The following is a 21,866-nucleotide window of genomic DNA, read 5'->3' as shown; positions in this document are numbered from 1 at the left end:
CTAATACACCATTAGTCACCAGTGAAATTCTTGATGACAATCAAATATTTAGTGCACATTGTATGCATATTGCCTTGGGAGGACTGGTTTAACGAGAGTGTTTTAATTCTGTGGCAGAGTGTAATGTTCGTCCTCCCACAAGAGAGCCAGAGCCGTACCTGGAGCCCAGGTAAGAGGGTGTCCCAGCAGGACCACCGGCTCTCTCCAGTTGGCATCGGTTGGAAGTCCCTGAGGGTTAGTCCCAGGGTGAACCTGAAATTGCCTGTTCGTGAAATCATGAATTTAGATAAATCTGTTCCATAACCACAGTGTTTTAGTTTGCCTTGTTCTTGAGTGCTATGGGGCAACACTAATTGCAGTTGGTATGACATTGAGTACATGTAACATGTACAGTGCCAGCATTCCTCTTTGCTTATCAGTTCTAATCCAGAAACAGGAACACCAGGTTTAGTTTTTATTCTCAGGGCTCTTTGAAAAAAGCACAAGACAGGCATCCAGGAAAAGCCAATATTTACATCCGGCAGCCAAAGCACGATTTACAAAACAAACCTGCCAAACCCTCCAGTTGGCCAGCCGTTCTGTAGCTCAGAATTGCACTTTATTAAATCAGGATCATCATAAATGTTTATTTCAGTATTTTATGAACGACATACACAGTTTCACAGAATTACATGTACATACTTATATAAATTTGTAATTTAGTTTATTACATTTCATAGGAAGGGTCTTTTCTTCTCAAATAGCATGTATGCTTCTCAAAAACAAAAAAACATAAGGTCAACAGTATAAGAAAACAGAATAAGCGCAGATCTCCAAATATTATTAATTCATTTCTGAAGACTTAAAACTCTATATGTAAAAACAGAGTTATTAGTGAACAGTGAATGAACTAATCATAACTATATTTGACTAAATTTGTCAACTCAGTTTTAGTTTGAAACTCGTTCATTTGAGCTTATAAAGGAATCCAAATTTATTGTGAATCTTTCTGCAATGGTGTCTGAAGGAGACTAGCTTAAATTCCGGTGAAAGATTTGTGCAATTAACTGAGCACAGCAAAGTTATGAGCAAAGACTGTTTTCAAAAGACTAAGAAGACAGAGCTTCTCTCCCACACTTAGCTGCGAAAGCTTTTGCCGTTGATGTATTTTTGTATGAATAGCATTAATCATCCATAAACACAAATCGGTGCTCACATAGGTTTGAATATGCTCTGCTATTATGCCACATTTAGAACAGTCCTAGTGCTTTGACCTATTCACTATACCTATATATCACTGGAGCTATCACCTAGCTCCAGTGATTTTACAAAACTAGGATTTAACAAAGCAAAAATTTTTTTTAAATTAGGTGGAACTGTAGATTTTCACCACCATCCATGAGATGGATTCTTTACCTTATGTGAAGCTACTGAAAACTTCTATTAATAAATCAGGCCAAAATTGTCAACTCTATGTAAAAAGTTAGGCTCCCAAGTCTGTATTAGGCATTTATATCAAAGCGGCCTTTCCAAAGACACTGAGATTGTGTAGCTCCTTTTCATTTTAGGGGACTTCTACTGTTAACACAGACAAAATATTCAGAAGACAAGTAGAATTTTAAATCATATTGAGACGATTAACTTCAGGCACTTGCATTTCATAAGTTTTTGTTTTTAAATACATACCCTGTTTTCCACTATAAAAGTAGCAGTTTGAAAACATCCATATTTAGATACTGCAGAGTTTAAGCATTTGCATGTCTACATTCAGCGTACGTTTGCATGAGTATGTCAAAATGTTTTTTAATTCCTCCTCACACTTAGGAGAAACATTCAAGAACTGACAGATTTGTGGAGAAAAATCTTGAAGTTGGCCATTAGCAAGAGGCAGCGATTTACATACAATTATCTAGACATCCACAGCAGACCAATCTGCCAAATAAATGGAATGTTAATGTGACAGCTGACTTCTAATCTCCGCATCTTCCTTATTATAATTAAAAAAAAAAACAGCAACAGGAAACAAGCATTGATATAAGGAGACTTAGACCTTTAATTCACCCAACAATCATTTATGAGAAGTATTTCAGTAAATTATTAATCACAAAACATCAAACTAATTTTCAATGAAGAATATCTCCAGCCTCAACATCTATGTAGACCTTGCTTACAGAATGGGAAAAACGCTTCGTTACTTTTAATTTCACCAGAAAAATTAAGTCATTTGCATGGAATCAGCATCTCCAAGGCAATGCTCTGAGAGCTGTTGCTTCTTGAGGGTCCATATGCTCTTACGGAGCACCTGGAAGGTTTGTTGTCTCAGATATTCAAGACCACAAACTTTCAGCACTGCTTGCTTCTGCAGGAATTGCTATGGATTTTGCACTATAGTATCTTTGGTCCTTATTGACAAAGGTATTTAAAATACATAACTCCTATTAAATCTAATGATTAATTGGATTTTTGTAATCTTTCTGCATGCTGACCCCTACAGTCTTATCTAGCCCTTGAAGGAACTGAAGGGAAAATGTAGTGCTGCTCTTAGTACTTACGTAAATAGCCACGAAACATCAGGAAGTGCTTTCTATCCGTGCCCTGCCAGCGACGGAAATTGGAGTCAGATCACGGCTTAATGAAATAATCTTCATGAGCAGATGCTAAATGCCCCTCAGTTAGAAACCACCAGAGCCAGTTAGAACAAGGAAGACTCGAATATAAAAACCACCAAGGATATGCATAAGTCCTAGAAGCTGCTGTACCTGTTGCACACAAGAGGAAGAGCAGGCAACCAGCTTGGGTGGCCCTCTGTCCAGTCTTACCACTAATTTTGCAAGGAATGTTTTAGAGTTTTTAATGCGCTCTTCACGTTGGGGGCACGGTGCCAAATTCAAGAGAGCCTGCAATGCTAGACTACAGCAGAGTAAGCTGCAGGCACGCCAGGGTCCTCCAGGGAAGATTTGTGGCAGCTTTTTGAAAAACACACACTTTCTCAAAGGGAAATCCTGAAGTGGGACTGGATTATTCAGGACTCCAGGGAATGATACCCAGTGTCCCCATAAACCCGAGATTTCTCATTTTTGGGGACTCATGGCAGCTGTGTTTTTAAGTTATTCCTTGTCAGACAATTTCCAAAACTGAAGCTGGTATTTGTCCAGTTACAAATATTCACATAGTGTAAACTATTATCACAGGTACATTCATTATGGAAGTCTTCCATTGAATGCATGTCTTCTGATGTATGTAGATATATCTGACATGCAGCATAAACACCAGGAGATGCCATTTTTTGGACATGTAGGCACATAGTGCAGGCTGATAATCTGTATAATACAGACTGCTCCTATCAGCCTGCACTAACAGCTTTTCCCTTCTTTTTTTTTTTTTACTTTTTTTTTTTTTTTCTTCCTTCCAGTCTGGTAGGATGGTCATTGTTTTTAGAAGACTTCAAGGCTCTGGGTTTGGTTTTTTTTCATCTCACTCTAAGCCTTATTAATAAGCTTTCAGTATGCTAGTTTTATTTTTAAAAGTTACCAAATTTAGCCCAAAGCACTGCTTTAGCTTTATAATATTTAACAATTACTATTACTCCCTGAAGCACAAAATTATCATGCATTGTATTTTTTTGTAAAAGTCTTGAGTTCTTTTTTAAACTCTCCCCCCCAAATAAATATTATCTTGCACACAATCCCACAATGAAGAAAGACAAAAGACAGTTTAGGAACTATAGTCACTTTTGTCTTATGCATCCTGGGCTGCACAGGGAAGAGTGTGGCCAGTAGGTCGAAGGAGGTCATTCTCCCCCTCTACTCTGCACTGGTGAGGCCACAACTGGAGTACTGTGTCCAGTTCTGGGCTCCCCAGTTCAAGAGGGACAGGGAACTACTGGAGCGAGTCCAGCGTAGGGCAACCAAGATGATTATGGGACTGGAGCACCTCCCTTATGAGGAAAGGCTGAGAGAGCTGGGACTCTTCAGCCTGGAGAAGAGAAGGTTGAGGGGGGACCTGATTAATGTTTACAAGTATCTAAAGGGTGGGTTTAAGGAGGACGGAGCCAGGCTCTTTTCAGTGGTTCCCAGCGACAGGACAAGGGGCAATGGGCACAAGCTAGAACATAGGAAGTTCCATTCAAATACACAGAAAAACTTCTTTACGGTGAGGGTGACAGAGCACTGGAACAGGCTGCCCAGGGAGGTTGTGGAGTCCCCTTCTCTGGAGATTTTCAAGACCCGCCTGGATGCAGCCCTGAGGGATGTGCTTTAGGCAATCCTGCTCTAGCAGGGGAGTTGGACTAGATGATCTCTAGAGGTTCCTTCCAACTCTGAAGATTCCGTGATTCTCCTCTGGTGAATTATGATTTTTTCTAAATGTAATATATATATAAAAAAAGAGGCTAATTAGTGTGATATATGTGTGGAACATACTTCCCGATCTCAACCTGTAGTCCCTCCTCCTAATACTCTCCAATTCAGAAAGAGTTACCAGAATTTTATCACAAAAAAAGGTGAGTGAATACAGAGCCTATACCTATAAAAATTCTATCTTCAAAATGGTCTCCCTTTTGTCCCAAAAAGGGGAATGAAAAGGAGCAGTGGCCAATCTTGGAGCCTTGCATATGCTTAACATGTACATTCCTGCTGAATGCAGTTTTCCTCTAAATATTCACTGAAGGTTCTTGGTGGCTGCTCTGCAAATATCACGGACGAAGATATTAGCAAAATTTGGGTCCTGCTGGAATACATTGGGATTAGCAAACACAGTGATACCACCTTGGTATCCAGCTCCTAACGGCTCTTAACAGAACCTGCTGTTCATTCTGACAGATCTCTGTGTAATGTGGCCATGCCTCCACACCAAACTCTAAGCAAACTTTCAAATAACCTCAACCCACCTGGACACATTCCTGAACAACCTGCTCTAGGTGAACCTGCTTTGGCAGGGGGCTGGATTACATGATCTCCGAAGGACCCTTCCTACCCCTAACGTTCTGTGATCCTATAAAACAGATGTTTCCGTTTTCAAGTATGTTCCTCGTTCTGCAACAATCTGAGGCAGAAATCGTGAATGCCTTTCAGAGTTCCCTTCAAAAGAAGAAGAAAGGGGTACATCAAGGTCTCATGGCTCCAAAAAAGTGGTTTTGATACTGAAGAGTACTTTCACCAGCGAGGCATGAGGCTTAGAAGACAAAAAGCTCGATATTTTCAGTGCAAAAGTCTTAAACATTGATCTCTTCTCTGAAATACAACTCAGGAATTTAGCAAACACTGCCTGTAGCTGCGTATCAGCAGCCTTCCTTGACATGAAAGATGCAGAGAGAAGACTGACGTGACATAACATTAGGATAATCAGCTTCTAGAAACACAAATAAATGTGCACGCATGAAAGTCTGCAACTGGAGCTGAATGTCATTAGCACATCTCATGAGAGCTGATTAAAGCAGCCATCACAGTGAAGCAACATTTAGTGAAATAGAGTTGAAATAACGTAACGATCACAGCTCAAGTATCGACTTGCATTAGGATGTGATGACATTGAAATTCTGAACAGCTGATACTTGACAGCAGTAAGATTTTTAGACATCCATGGATACTGAATCACTTAATAATATAGCATGCTAATAAAATATTTTTCTAATTTAAAAGAAGTAACAGAAAATACAAAAATGAATCCTAGTTAATAGCTGAAAATGCTTTGTAGATCAGACTATTAAAAGATTATATTCCATTTGACTGCCATATATGCAGAAATTGTTTCTGGAGGAGCATTCATTAATACAATCATATCAACTTAACAAATTTGCGTACAGATGGAAATTTCAAATATAGGCTTAAATAGCAAATTAAACACACAGACACAAAGGCATGACTCTTTAATAAGCAACAAAACCCTAGAATGGCAGGATGTTTTGAGCTCTCCCTAAATTCTCCAAACACCAGAAATCTCCATTAAATGTAACATTTTATCTGTTAGGAAATGTTGCTTTTATATCTAGTATGTTAGTAAATAATTGTAAAGCTACTTCTCCATATTCTCTGACAGATCCTGCTGTGCGTTTTCTCTCCTGGATTACATAACCTGCGGAATGCAGATCAAGGACACGACTGATGATCCTTCTGTAATTAAAGCTCCCTAATGCTGCCAATATGAGTTCTACACAAAGAGCTATGTAGAAAGTACCTTGCCCTTTTCTGAACCCTTACAATCTCTTATGAAGGCAGCAATCACAAGCCATTAGAGGGAAAGAGAGAATGTAGTTTATTCGTACTTTTGGGAAGAAACTGGGAGATATTACTCAGTTAATTTCAAAACTGGTGATGTCTGCAAACAATCCTCCTTATAAACCCAACACATTCTTACACGAGTTCCCCCAAAGGGATTCATCAACCAAAACAGCAGATTCTTAGGTTTAGCCTAAAAATTAACTCACTTAAAAAAAAAGAAAAAGGTAAGAGGCAAACAATTTTGCAGACTTTGTTTTAATATAGACCAAAGAAAGTTTATTTCTGCCTCACCACATTCTATCGTTAATACTGGAAACAATAGATTCCAGAGATCTCTGTATATAAAGATGATACCTGTGTTTGTTTGCATGGTAGTTGGCCTGCATAGTTAATTTATAACAATCAATCAGTGGCAAAACTGATGCAAAATGAACAACCCTCGAATACAGATTATGTAGAATATTAATTTCAGTAAATAATTGAGTACTCAGAGGCTTGCATGTAAAGAGACTAATGTATTATACATCTCGCATTATGCTGTGAGAGGTTAGAGGACTCTGAAGCCTTAAAAGACAGAAACCATAAATGTGCATATTGCATTACCAAGAGGGAAAACAAAGACTGAATTTCTAAGACGTACAGACTTAAGATCAACCCAGACAAACAGGGGGTGGACAACTTACACTGTAAGGTCACTCTTTGAAAGCAAACAAACCGCATCTGGACTATTTAAGCTTTTATAAAAAAAAGTCACAAAAGTATCTGCAATGTAATACTGCAATACACAGATTATTAACATGTACTGAAATGAAGTTTTCTCCTCTTACAGACAAAGGTAACTGAAGAGAAACATGTACTGCTGGTTTAACCTATGAATTCATCTAAAGGGATGACATGCTAGTTTCAAATAACTGCTCTTGACAAATTTAAAAAAAAACCCTAAACCCAAACAAACCCCAAAATGAAAAAAACAAACCCAAACAAACAAACCAACCACCATCCAACCCTTCTTGGCATCCTCAGTTGTTGATGCATTTTTAACGCTTTCTAAAAGTGTCTAAAAGTCTGTCAGCCCGAGCTGAATTCTGTCATTTAACAAAGTCAGCAGTTATACAGAAAAAAAGATGTCACCTCTTCATGTGTATAAGACGACAAAGCTTTGTGTATAAGACAATTCATCCCCGTTCTTCTATAATCCATGTTGTGGAGGTATACTATAGTAAGGGACAACTACTAATTCTGAATGAACAGTTATGAGGGAGATTATGAGGATCTGTTTATGACATTAACCGTACACAGTTAAGATTCTTCTGGTAAGGCCAACTGGAAATTTCTGTAGAAAATGAAGACTGAATATTTCACATATCAAAATTTCTTTTAGTTACAAGGAAGAGCTTAATAGTAAGTCTATACATGATCATCTTAAACCTACAGATGACAGACTGGACCAAATAGCACAAGATAAAGTTCCTTTAATTTTAATAAGGGAATTATGAAAATAACTAGAGGCCTCAGATACTTCAGGTTTCAAACCTTACAAACATCACCACAAAAAAGTAACCAAGCAATATAGACTTTCATCTGAATATGATCCAAATAGTGCGTATGCAATAGTGCTTGTGGAAACACTGAGACAAACATGGGGAACAAGCTGGGATGTCCTGTCTAGCTTCAAGCTGCTGCTCCACAAGGATGCAGATCTTCTGTGCATCTTCTGTTATCTCTGCCAGTCCTATGAAGATGTTGAAGGGTATGGCAGAAGATCTGAAGTGGCATCAAATGTGCTAACATCTCAGTGTCACCTAAAGATATGAAATCTGATTTATGACAAACTTTGGAAAACACAGTTCAATTTAAATGTTCATACGTGTACCTGAACACCTACAGTCACTAGTTTCATGCAGTTAAAGGCCACAGATGTGGGCATCACAACTACAAATATGGCAGGGTATGAACTGTTTGTAAAACTGTAAGTATATACATTCATTACAAACAGCAGTGTACACTCCAAGAGAAGAACGACTTAATACCAAATCGTATGTGGATATTGTAACCAGCTGCATCTTTTTCTCCTGATGCTGGACTCGTTCTTTGGTCAATCTCTCTCTCACGTTAGTGCTGTTAACACTCCTATTTTTCTTTCCTTCTGTTCTCCCTCCCACAAGGTGGGAGAATCCCTAAGGATTAGGAGTAACCTAAGGAAATCCCTTAGGTAACTCAGATGCATATCCCTTAGGTAACTCGGATGCAAGGTACAGGGTTTTTTTGAGGAAATGGAAGTCAAGAAAGAACAGTATTTCAAAACACTTCCTTCTCTTCTGCCTTAGAAACGAACAACTTAAAAACTCATTCCAGAGAAGTACACCACCAAAAACATGGCTGCTACTGAACTATTTTCAAAACAACACACCTAGAAAGATATATAATGCAGTGTATTTAAACACACTTCTCCCTCCATGACTCAGAGCACTTAGCTTAATACAGGAAATTCCAGATACTTTTAAGGTTTGAAAAGACTGAAAAGCACAAAAGGCAGCTGACTGACCATTCAGGCTCCACAAAGGATACAGTACTTACCTTTAGAGAACATACTTTATTTAATAGAATTTTTTGCTCCAATATACAAAATAGGGGACTGTAGTCCCAATTAACATTTACATAGTTACACAGCAAATAATTTCCACCATTTACAACAACTGACAACTTTCCCACACTCCCCACTGTATTACAGCCGAGAAAAAAATCCTATAAAGTTTTACATACCGATCGGTTGTATTTTGTACTTCCCTGCCTCTTTTCTTTTTTTTTTAAGTTGCAGTTTCTGATATCAGTTTAATTAAGAACTTACAACTACTTCAGCTGCACTAAAAGAAAAATGAAATATATAATTTGGAATACTATCTCAAAAAAACCATACAAAATAAAAGTCAGTATCTTATAAAAATACATTGCAGGAGTAAAACCAGTGAAACAACAAATATGTTTTAAATTTTGTTAGGGTATAAAATATTCAACAACTAGCCTCAGCTTTTAACTAGGAAAAAAAAAAAGAAAAAAAAGAAAGAAGAACCCAAACATTTTCAATTAGCAAAAAATAATGTGACAGTTCTTTTACAATACTGTACCTTTAGTATGCAAAGGACTTCATCCTTCTAACATGCACCACTATCCAACTGATTCACCCCTTAACCCTTTTCCCACTGAAAGCTGAAAAAAAGTTTTAAAAGTTATTTGAATCCTTCAAGAAAAATCCAATCATATTTTCTTCATCTCCCACAATATTTAAGATTTACTTTACAATGCTGGTAGTTTAATCATGATACGTAACTTCTATATAAAAGAATTCTAGCCAAACCAAGGCCTTAGAAACTTCGCATTTTACAAAAGCAATTTGTTACAGCATGACAGTTGCTAAATAGCCCGATTTATTTAGTGACCCTGTTAAAGATTTGTTCAACTGAGTGAATAGGTGAAGTCATTTCCTGAGCTAAAAGATACAGGTAAGTAAATAGTCAGTTATAGCAGCAGACAGGAGACATTCTTTTTAAAAGTTGTAACGGTACCAATAAAATTACCGTAGAAAATTACAATAATGTAAAAATCACTAGCTGAAGAGGGAGTGACAAGGACATCTAAGACCTGATTGCCATTATCTGGAATGCACATCCCATGACCTTCCAGAAATTACATTCAGCTACTGTCAGACAATGTACTGGTAAGTGGAAGAATGTCAAATCACAACAGTTCACCTTTCTTACAGATCAGGTGTTTTGTCAAGATTTAATTCTTAATGCTATTGTTTCATAAACCTAACGCAAGATAAACTGCTTATTTTCAGAAATTTTCACTCTACAGGACGTAAATATTATTACCTTTAAAGAATGTGGTATCTTCAGTCTCATGAAATCCCAAGCCTATTCCTTCTTATTACTCAAATGTAATTTATACTTGAGACCTTGAGTGGTTTTTGAGATAGTCACCCATGCCATTGGGAACAGAAGTGGATCCATTTTTAGGAGAGGGAATAATATTGTTAAAATGGTTTACTTTGATCCAAATCATTCTAATTTGCTTAGGAGTACGAATCATTAGCAAATTATTAAAGAACTATAAAGACCAGTATACCACCACTGCACCGTCACTTTCTTATGATTGATCACTTTTTTTTTCACCCATTAATGGAAAAAGGATATTCTAATTTAATTAAATAAACTACCTCACTTAGATACCAGTTCCTCCAGAAGGAAATCTCTCTTCTGTGTTATTCATTTTTTAGAGATATCGCAGGCATTGTTTTTAGAATTTATATTGGCTCTTCCTTAACATTTAAACATAATTAGTTTTAATTCAAATTAATATATAAAATTTCCAATACTTGTTAGAATAAAGGACAATACACAAGATCCTAAGTTACAATAATTTATAAATAAAAATAAACTATTACAAACCAAATCTTTCCCCATACGGAGATTAAAAGCCATAATCTTGACTGATTGTTCCCGATCATACATTATAAATAACGTAAGCTTCTTCAGAGAAGCAAAACATACTTGCCTCCCTGACACCAGTTTATATCTTCAGTTAAACTACTACCATCAAGAAGGCAATTGTGTTGGGCCCAGATATATCTTCTTGCTTACATGTTAATCCTCCCAACCTCATTCTTTTAAACTTAAGCACAGGAAACTAAGTTCACAAAGAGTCCTTAACCTTTTATACACAAAGTCTGTATAAAATACAGATTTCTAATGCTCCTATTGCACCAATCTGGCAGTGCAGTTAGAACCTGATTCAAATTCCACTGAAGTCCACAAAAGGTTCTCCAGTGACCTTAATGGGCTTTGAATTAGGACCACAGAGATAGTATTACCTAACGGAAAGCTCCTGCAAGAGTGGCTGGTATCTCTCTTTTTGCTTATGGGATGCAGTGGAGATGTGTAGTCAGCACGATACCTGAGCAAATAAAATCAAAATGATACAAAGGTTTTAAGAATCCCAAACTCTCTGCTTAGTTATGTGCAAACTGTGCTACTGCTCCTGGAGCTCCCTGCTTTCTTGTTTTTCAGTGCTTGCTCCATTCCAAGATAGAGAAGATGTGAGGCATAAAAATTTCTCTTCACTACAGTTCCCCCTCAGTCCCGAGACTGATAGAAGAGGATGTATCCAGACTCAGAGTTCTTTGAGATGTCTGATGTCAACCCGTAGAATTCTTCAATAGCTTGTGCATCAATTTTCTGTATGTGAAAACCCAAAAATTTAAAGTAAGAATATCTTGCATATACATGACATTAAGTTCCACTCTAAAAACTATTGTCAAACAAAAATAACGTCCACATAATTACATAAAGTAACAAAATCCAAATAGTTCTTAAACTTGTTATGTTTTGGTTTCCCTTCTGCCTTCGACTGCACAGAGGGCAGTGGCTATATATATCAAGTGAACCTACTGTGAGTGCAATCTTATGTGCATTGCTCACATAAATTTCACACAGAAAAATTTTACAGACAAGGATATCCCATTGAGACTCTATGTCAATATGAGGAATGTTAAGTACTAACTATCATTTCTAAATCTAAGCAGTGTAAGCCCATCAAGTGCAGAGGAGAATAAGGAGAAGGCAGAGAACGAAGGCTAACTTTTTCTGTTTTTCACACAGAATGTTTGCTTGTGATCCTGTTAGCTTAGAAAGCCTCTTATAACCAAGACTTTGGGGGAAAGACGCAAAACTTCTGTTGAGAAGGTGAAAAGAGTATTTCCAGTTCTCATTGTCATCATTTTCAGCTACAAAAGAAATTGAAAATGAAAGCAAGCTCTCTTGCCACATTTTAAATCAAAGGCAATTAGGCTACAAAAAACAAAAAGTCAGAAAGATACATTTTCCTTCACTTAGGCAGATTTTATTTAATCTCATTCACATTACTTGGAATAAAACCTCCCTCAGGAAGGAGTGAGCCATTCCAACTTGATGAACCATGGGCCTAAAAGTCAATGAGATGTTTTAGATTTAAGAACAGAAAGTTTCTTTCCTTCCTCTTTAGAAGGGCTAAGAGAAAAAAAAAAAAAGGCATTACTGGCAGGTGTTACTGCTTTGGAACTGGAGAGATTGTCCCTGATGTTTGTGAAATGATGTGAGATCTACTACAGCGCTCACTGTTTTCCCTGGAGGAAAGTGAACTTTTGACCCTGTAGAGACATTTCAATTTACTGTGTATCTTGATAAAACACAGAGGCAATCCTTTTACTTTCCTAACAGCTCTGTCTATTTCCATGTTTGTCATTTCCTGCGTGAAAAGTCCTTAATATGGCTTGGAGATAAGAACTCTTCAATACCCTTAACTGGTCCTGTCAATTCACAATGTAAGTCCAATACCTGTCTCACTCATTTTTCTTCTTTTCAATTATGCAGTTCTTGTGTATTGGAATGAACATGTAAACTATTCATTTTATAGATTTAATTAATTCAAATAAAGTCAGGAAAAGGACTTGGACAAGCACAGTCATACTTCTGTTCATGCATAAGCATAGACAAGAGGGAAGGAAAGGAAGATGACAGAACACGCAAAAAATCTGAGATGGTATAATAAAGGGACACCAGCAGTTTCTGCTCTTTCTCTCAATAAAGAATGAAAGGTAACTGATGAAACAGAAAGATGACAAATTCAAAACCAGTGAAGGCAATTTTGCTGTTCCAAGAAATTAGTTAGAAATATTTTCTTTTTTTTTTAATAATAAGAATTCCTGGAAGCATGGCTAATGTTAGCAGGAATACCAGCAGCAGCAAAAGGCTCCTGTTTCAGGGATTAACTTTTAAATTTTAGGGCAAAATCTCAAAAATCTGAAGTTGCTTCCTATTTTGATACACCTTTGTCTGAAACAATCCAGAATGCTCAGTAAAACAGACTACTACACTGATGCATTCCATTAAATCATAAGCTCCTAGAAAATATGGACAAATGGCTTGCTCCAACAAATTGCCCTCAGAAAAGAATTGCAGTAAAACCGATTTATCTATATCTTTATTTGTCATGTCTTCTGGTCACAGGAATACCTTATTAAACAAAGGTGAAAGACAGTGGCCATAAACAAAGAAGCTTCTTTCATTGTGAAAATTGTGAAAATACAATTCAAAGTATTGTACAGTCAAATTGTAAGGCGCAGCTCTGCACTCAGCTATTGCTCGTTTAGACTGGGGTTGAACCCTCTTGCCGTTAGCATACCAGGCCTTTTGCTTTAAGTACCCAAACAAACAAGGGGGGCGCACGCACTCTGATTGGTATGAGGAAAAAGTCCAGGGTAATACAAAGCTTACCTCAACAATATCATCATCAAAAAGCAACCAAAAATCATGACTCTTCACTATTGCAATATAATGTCCTCTGTTAGGGCCACTGTAAAATAAAATTAGAAAAGAACACAGAGAATAACACACATGTATGTACAATTATTTTCCATTAAATTGTTTTTTTTCTTGTAGAAAAGCCGTAATTAAAATGTCTACCAGTATAATTTCTGTTTGGGTGTTTCTTTTTTTTCCCCTCTCCACTTATATCATCTTCATAATGAGGTCTTACTTATCTCTACTTTTAATATTGTGCTAAAAAAAGGATTATAATTTCAAATGAGGAATAAGCAGCAAAGGCACTGAAAATATAAATGAAATTTAAAAGAAAAAAGAGACAGAGAAGTGAAATCAAGAAAACATTCTGATGTTTCATAGGGACAGAACAGATTCCAAACTATTTCTGATCTTCAGAACAAAAAAGCTGTAGAGCTGCTGTTCATTTACAGTCTCACTCAGGAATCTTTCTATCTGGTCCACTGTAAACAAAACTGAATTGAACTGACAGTTTAGAAGTCTCAAGAATCCTCACAGCAATGAGAAGGGATCCCAATTAAATTAAAACTGTTACAATGCACAGCTCTTCAGTTTATGACAGACAAGAAATTTCTCCACAACTACAACAGAAAAAAAATGAACTTTAAAGGTTTCCTATTTCTAATCAGATTTCAAGTAAGGAAATAATATACTTTTTGAAATAGCTGAACCTTACAACTGAAAGTGGGCAACTAGTCAAAGCAGTTCTGAAACAGCACTCATAAAATTTTCTTTTCTCAATCAGGGAGGGAAGGTTGCCATGTGTGAGGGACATGTCTGCGTACCAAATCACACAACCCAATGAAAACAGGGTTCATCTCCTGCCATGGCTTTGAGAATGGGTAAGTTTCCAAGACTGCAACTTGAATGAGCGAGACTGAAATGGTCAGAATTGGACAGAATGGTTAGAAATGACAGGTTCTATTTTCCTTAAAATCCAGAACAAGAGTGTCCCAGAAGACTATGGCACAAAGGCTTATTTTCCAAAACTGTCCTGGCCAACTTGAGATCTACTCATCTTATCTCTACTCTAATCCTAGGTCTATCTAGGGAGGAATGGGGGTGGAACAAAGGGCAATGATTGGCAACTAGAGGGGAGGTCTGCCATTTGGAGGGACTTAAAAAAGTTGCAAGAAGTTTAACAAGTACGAATGCAAAGTCTTGTGCCAGACTAACTCCATCCAAGAGCACCAGCTGTAAACCAGTTGGCTAGGTGGGCCCAGGAGTTCAATAAATTGAGCTGTTAGCCAGCAGTGCATCATTTTGGTGACAGGGCTGAGCCTATGTGGGGCTGTACTGTAAGAGTAGAGCCAGTAGCAAAGTGATAATCCCCATCACTCTGCATGCTGGGACCCAGAACTGGGCATGGGAATTCCAGACACGACCTTTCCAGTATAACAGAGAGACTGATAATCCAGAGGAAGTCCAGTGGCAAGCCACTACATTTGTCAGAGGGCTACAGCACCAGATGGATGAAGAGAGGCCAAGGGAGCTGGCTTTATTCAGCCTAGAGAAGACTAAATGAGGAATCCAACTGCTGTCTTCCACTACCGCAAACTGAAGACTTATAAAGAAATCAGAGCCAGACTCTTCTCAGAAATGCACAGTGAAAGGACAAGAGGCTGTGGTCACAGACTGCAGCAAGGGAAATTCTGACCAGATATAGGGGGGAAAAAAAAAAACATTATGAGAACACTGATGAACTGGAATAAACTGCCCAAAGAGGCAGTGAAATCAGCATTCCTGCTGATGAAATAGAGCCCAGTGCAACCTAATCTAATGTCAAAGCTAGGCCTGCTCTGAGCTTTAAGAAATTGACCTCACAGTGTAAATTATTCTATGATTCTAGATGTTAAATCATCATTTGCAACTTTGGTGCTTTTATCTACTCAATAAGCAGTTTGTAGAGCAGCCCTAAATTTAAGACTTGAAGCCACAAAAACATTTATTGAGCATAGCAAAATCAAATACAATTGAAACAAAGTACTCTACAAAACTCATAATATACAGATGTATTTCTGTTGCTCAACCCTTAAAAAAAACAACAAAACAAACCAACAAAACACAACACCCTAAAGGAAATGCTTTATAAAGGGATCTGTTCTATAATGCTTTCCTTCCTAAGAAACTTTTTAAAAAAAGTCTTTAAATTTTATTAGTTATATGATATCACATGTTTTGTGTTTTTTTTTTTTAAAATGTAGTTAAGTTCATACAGAGATCTGTCATGTGAAATACACTGTTATCACATTTCACAATGAACCATCATGGGAATAAATCTGTATGTTCTGTCAAGATGGGTAGTATCTCCCCACAATACTTTCTTTTTCCTTAGAAACTTTTATTTTAAGACTTCTTTAAATGCTATTAGAGTTAAGTAATACTAGGTGTTTTGTTTTGCTTTTTAAACATAGTTAACCTTGTGCAAAAATCCTTTGTGTAAAATAGAGTTATTACCTTCCACAATGAACTACCACAGCAACAAGGTCATACATTCTGTCAGGATTGGTGGCATCTCCTGAGGTGTTAAATAAACGAAGCTCTAAAGGAAAAACTACTCTATAAGAGAGTTTTGTGTATCGATGCAGCTGATCCATGTATTTAAATCTCTTCAAATGGAGAGCTAGAATCATAGGCAGCTTTTTTACTTTCATCCTGAAAACAAAACAAGAATCAACAGTATTTCCAATATCCAGCCAAACATTCAGTTGGTATCAGCAAACACAAAGTCTGTCTTACTGAAGTCCTTAAAATTTTTTGCAAGCATTAAAATATGCTCAAAGAATCATCTGTTTACCAAATATTGAACACATCCTGTGTTGCTAAACTAAAGGTGGACCTTAACAACTGAGAGACTTGCAAACGTATTTGAAAAAATAAGCTATAATATATAATAATAATAATAGCCATGATGAACCCACATAATAATTTAGACATATGACTGCATAGCAAAGAATTCAATTTTTAAACATACCTCCCCATAGCTTTCCTGAGTTCCCAAAACACAAACTTAGATCCCACTTTGTATACGGTGGAGGTATTGCAACAAAGCTGTTCCAGAGATCCTGTTCCAGTTGAATTTCTCAGTAAACCAGCCAAGTCAAACAAGCTTTCTAAAATAGGCTTGTTACACCACTTTGTTACATATGTATTACTCCAAGTTTTCCTATCAAGCCATTCATTTAACATTGCCAAGGGATACAGATAGCCCACTGTTACTCACCTTACCTCATGCTACCCAAACATGTGTGCTCTAGCACAATAATGCTGTGCTCTAGCACAATAATTTTGTACAAAAGTTGCAGCACTATTTTATGGCAGTCAAAACCAGAAAGTGATAATCTAGTTTTACTGAGGGCTCACTGGCCCCTTTTCCTAGTTTGAGGTATTGAGATCTTGCATCAGCACCTGCAAATCCTCAACTACAGCTGGCCTGGCAGCAAACACAGACTTCCACACTCTGAACAATAAATTTGCCCATACTAACTGAGCAACCAAGCTAAAGCACTCTGCTTCTTCACACAGCTAATTGCCTTAGATCGGCACTGTGCTGAATTTTTCAGAGTGCCTTCAGCCCTGAAAGACAGCTCAAAAGTCTCCACAACACAGCCCAGGTTTCAGATATGTCTACTAAGACTGTATCTTCAGAATGTCAGGAAATAATGTTTGCACAAGACAATCCTTTTTCAAAAGATAGGGGGCAAATCCTTGAAAACTCATCTTTCCTCCCTTTTTCTTATTAAACTTAGACTGATAGTAACCTGCAGGAAACCCTGCTAGACTCAAATTTTCTCCGCGGCCCACAAGGGAGCTAGGAAATGAAAAAAGCGGGAGAAGAGTGGAAAGATGACAGAAGCAACTATTTTTAGGGAGAGCTACATTTTTATTATATTACTGAGATACAGATATAATTTCTGCTCTATTTATTTTTTCAAAATGAAAGTCCTCTTCTCATAATGCAACTGTGTTTGATAATAGCAGCTCTTTCACTGGTGAAGAAATTCAGTATATCACCTTTGCTAGCTGACACTAACACAGAAAGCTCCATGTTATAGAGATGGAAGAAAATTATGACTGTAGTGAAACTGAACTTAAGCCCCACATGAAAAGCAAAATATAAACACAAAAAGCTGTGTTTTGCCAACATGGCAGTGCCTATAGTACAGGTTTATGCCAACACAGCTTGCATTGGTCAGGGATCACATTACCTCCCACACGGAAATAAGAGCTAAGGCAACAGAAAACAACAGGACAGACCTGGCTTTACAACCTCTAATACACACCAATTAGTAAGCTTAGGCAATGTGTGAAGGCAGACTTTGCAGATGAGATATGCCAAAAACCATGTGCTAAATCTGTGGTAAACCAAATAACCAGAATCAGTGGTATAACCAGTAGAGCATGTCAGCATTCCCATCCCTTCAACTCATCTATAAGCAGCCAAATACTTTCTCAGATAATAAATACCACGCAGTACACAAAATCAGAGGTTTTTCAAAGGTGTAAACAAGACTAAAAGAATTATTAGGCAGACAAGAATTGTTTTTAAACATAATGAATTTCGAGCTTCCACAGTGCTTCTGATGTTTTTCAGGAATCCTGTTAAGCAGAAGTTTAGCACCACTAACTATGCACTTTTAAGAAACCAGAAACTCAGTTAACAGAAAAAGTTACAAGCCTCATTATGACTGAATCAGAAAAAAGCGCTATCAAACTGATTCTTAAAGCAATTGGAAAAATTATTTTATTATCAAGACAAAAGCAAGTTTAAAAAGTCACATGAAATCAGTGACTTTTCATGATTACACAGAATCTTTGATTAGTCACTGATAGTTTGTTTTAACTTCTTTTTAACTTAGTTTTGGTCTTAAGAACATTTTTTTTCTTAATTGTAAAATAAATAATGATCAAAGGAGTCCCAAAATGCTTTACATAGATTCTCGTTACTCATTGAAGTAGGTCCATTGAATTCAAGCTGGAGGAATGCAACCAAGCCACTCTTAAGTGGAAGAAAAGCGACAAAAATTAAGAAAATAATGTTCTCCCCCTGCCTCATACACACACACAAGGAAATAGAAGAGTATTTTCATGAAATACATGGGTTACTTTTTTCCCCTCCCTGAGTTGGATGTACCTTTTATGTGCTTCTTGCTTACTGCGACATTCTTCACAGTAATATTTGTATTCACTGCACAGAGTTTCTGTATTGCTGAAACCCCTGAATTAAAAAAAAAGAAAAAGAAATGCTATAGATACTAGTTTCTTATCTGAACTATACATATAAACAAGTACAATAAACATAATTTTATACTCTTAAGGGTACATAAGCTAAAATTTGCTAAGTTTGTGAGCTTTTAGTTTTACTTCTTCCTTTCTAGGTAACAGATAATAGACAAATTATGAAAATTCAAATTTTTGCGTCTACCTTAAACAATGAGTGATTGAAGTATTCTGCTCCACATCAACTGAAAGGTCTAAGAAGTCTTCATCTTTGCTGCTTATCTACAGGAAAAAAAGAACCAATAGATTATAACTAAAACTAGTTATACTAATTTACCTTAGCTTTTCAGTACCATTTTCTGTTGACAGAATGTATCTTTTACCTTATCACAGCCTTTTAAAAATTGTTACAAGTGGCCTTTCTATTTCAGAGATTTGCTAGATCTCTGTTTCTCATTTTGTTCAGGAATAGGGAAGTGTGTATGTCTGTGGGGCTGTATAACACCAGTTATCATTATGCTGTGATTTCAGCTTAACAACATTAATACCAAGTTCCTTCTACACCTCCCTCTTTTCAAAACAATACAATTGCTAGGATTCTTCTATTTAGTACTGTCACCTCTGTTCTTCCCCTATGATTCCCTCCAGCTGAAAGTTATATATTTGCATATCATAGTCTCCCTAATAAAGAGCACAAATACTTTGAAGCCTCTTCCTGCCTAGATTCATACTCTTTAAGGAGCAGCAGATAGCAAATTTGTTGGTAAATGAGAGTTTGGAACTTGGTCTGATAGCGGCAGAGTAGTGCATAGTCATATCTTACAAAAATGCAAAATTAACAATTAAAGTAAAAAATAAATTCCTAGAATCAGAGAATAAATTCCATCACAAATACTGAAAAATGGAGATGGATTTCAGCTGCCCTGAAAATCAACTATGTTATTAAAATATTTAGGAAATGGCAATCTGCAACCTCAACTTCTGTCTGCTAGTGTTTCCTCTCTGTATCTAGAGATACTCAGTGCCACTGATGAGAATGTCCTCTGCCTTTTATGACTCCTAGGTACAAAAGTAAATATTTTTAGAAAAGATGTCTGGCTGCAGTTTCTTGACAGAAAACAGGAAAAGTTAAACAGCTACAGGAGAACCAAGGTCAGTTGATCTTTAAAACACATGAGATTCATCTTCCCTTTTCAACTCAGGATAAAAATATATTTGCAAAGTTGTTCTCTGATTATCAAGAGATAAGAAACACACGGTTGCTAAGGGCAGCATACATAGAGAATAAAGAGAAAAATACAGGTGGTCAAGACAACTATTTTTGAGAATTAATATCCCATTGCAAACCACTTTTGGAATTACCAAACTTGTGTTTGTAACACTAAGAATTCTGGTGCAAAACATCTTAGCCTAGGGATTAAGAATGGCTCAGAAAAAAAAAAAAAAGAGTTCTAGAAAATACTCTGCTGCAGTCTTCAGCTAGGACAGCTGGAATTTAGGAGTCATGTGATCAGTGCTATTCAGACATGAAATTAGATAATTCTTTCTCTCTAATCAAAGAAAATTCCATGAAACAATAAAGATTTCACAGGCAGCTTTATCCCATGCAGAAGCTCTGAGGGTGGGGAGGAGATGCAGAAGAGGAAAGGGATGTGTTGTACTTGGTTAAAAAATGATTGGTACTGAAACCAGAAGTTCGCCAAAGGAATTCTTCCATTCTTAGTGATAATACTGATAATACTGCTTTGGAGAGTCTCTTTCAGGTTAGCCAGTCCATTGAGCACTTTGGATCATGAGGAACTATTAAAGGCTTTATTGAAAGAATAGCCAAGTGGATTTTTTCTATCTATGTTGACAATTTAGAAATTGCTATTCTTAATTTTTAAGATATTTTGAACATTAGTATTTTAACTAATGTTAAAATATTTTTTTCCAAGATTAACTCATACAGTTTTAATTAAAAAAAAGAAAAATTATTTTAAAAAGTCACCTTCCACTCTTACCAGCCCTCCCCCCCTTTCAAAATAAACATTCTCTTTCAAATAAACATCACTAAGTTCCTTAGACTAAAGTGGCCAATGCTATATATTTCACTCATCTACAGAATGAAAAAAAGACGGACATAGTCAGAAAACCTCATCACTTGCAGAATCAAGCCCTGATGTGTTCATAAAGCCATCTGAGTGCTCCTAATATGAGCATCTGAATAATAGTGAAGAATTCGGATGTTCCAGTATTTTGCCTAAAGGTGATGGCATGTTGTTCTCACATCAAGGATGTAATCTGCACTCAAACAGCTCATCAGCTGTACTCTGACAACCAATGCCACACAGAACAGAAAACTCAGAAGGCTAACACTCAGGGAATCTGTATTTCTTTCCGTTTGGAATTTCAGTAGCATTCAGTAGCATTCCCTCATTAGGAAGCTGAGGAAGTATGGGCTAGATGAGGTGACAGTGAGGTGGGTTGAGAGCTGGCTGTGTGACAGAACTCAGAGGGTTGTGATCAGCGGCATAGAGTCTAGTTGGAGGCCTGTAACCAGTGGTGTCCCCCAGGGGTCAATACTCGGTCCAATTTTGTTCAGTATATTCATTAATGACCTGGATGATGGGACAGAGTGTATCCTCAGCAAGTTTGCTGATGATACCAAACTGGGAGGGGTGGCTGACACTCCGGAGGGCCATGCTGCCATCCAGCATGACCTGGACAGGCTGGAGAGCTGGGCAGAGAAGAACCTAATGAGGTTCAACAAAAGCAAGTGCAAGGTCCTGCACCTGGGGAGGAAGAATGCTAAGCACCGGTACAGGTTAGGGGTGGACCTGCTGGGAAGTAGTTCTGAGGAGAAGGATCTGGGGGTCCTGGTAGACAGTAAATTATCCATGAGCCAACAATGTGCCCTTGTTGCCAAAAAGGCCAATGGAATCCTGGGCTGCATAGGGAAGAGTGTGGCCAGTAGGTCGAAGGAGGTCATTCTCCCCCTCTACTCTGCACTGGTGAGGCCACATCTGGAGTACTGCGTCCAGCTTTGGGCTCCCCAGTTCAAGAGGGACAGGGAACTACTGGAGCGAGTCCA

General features: G+C 37.4%; 1 protein-coding gene across 2 annotated transcripts in view; it reads right to left on the bottom strand.

The window, feature by feature from the left end:
- Window positions 1-612: 612 nt before the first annotated feature.
- USP12 (ubiquitin specific peptidase 12) overlaps window positions 613-21,866 on the bottom strand; it is a 48,181-nt gene continuing 26,927 nt past the window's right edge. The window contains exons 5-9 of one of the 2 annotated variants that reach the window (XM_074568775.1): window positions 18,999-19,075; window positions 18,708-18,791; window positions 16,031-16,228; window positions 13,508-13,586; window positions 613-11,431 (exon numbers count right to left, since the gene is read on the bottom strand). In XM_074568775.1, coding sequence (XP_074424876.1) covers window positions 11,330-11,431; window positions 13,508-13,586; window positions 16,031-16,228; window positions 18,708-18,791; window positions 18,999-19,075 — 540 coding nt within the window. In that variant the 3' untranslated portion in view covers window positions 613-11,329. The remainder of the gene's footprint in view (window positions 11,432-13,507; window positions 13,587-16,030; window positions 16,229-18,707; window positions 18,792-18,998; window positions 19,076-21,866) is intronic. The other variant, XM_074568781.1, reaches the window with a different exon arrangement.

This window comes from Larus michahellis, chromosome 1 (genome assembly GCF_964199755.1).
Source record: "Larus michahellis chromosome 1, bLarMic1.1, whole genome shotgun sequence".
Taxonomy (NCBI): domain Eukaryota; kingdom Metazoa; phylum Chordata; class Aves; order Charadriiformes; family Laridae; genus Larus; species Larus michahellis.
This window is presented reverse-complemented; position numbering and strand designations above follow the sequence as displayed.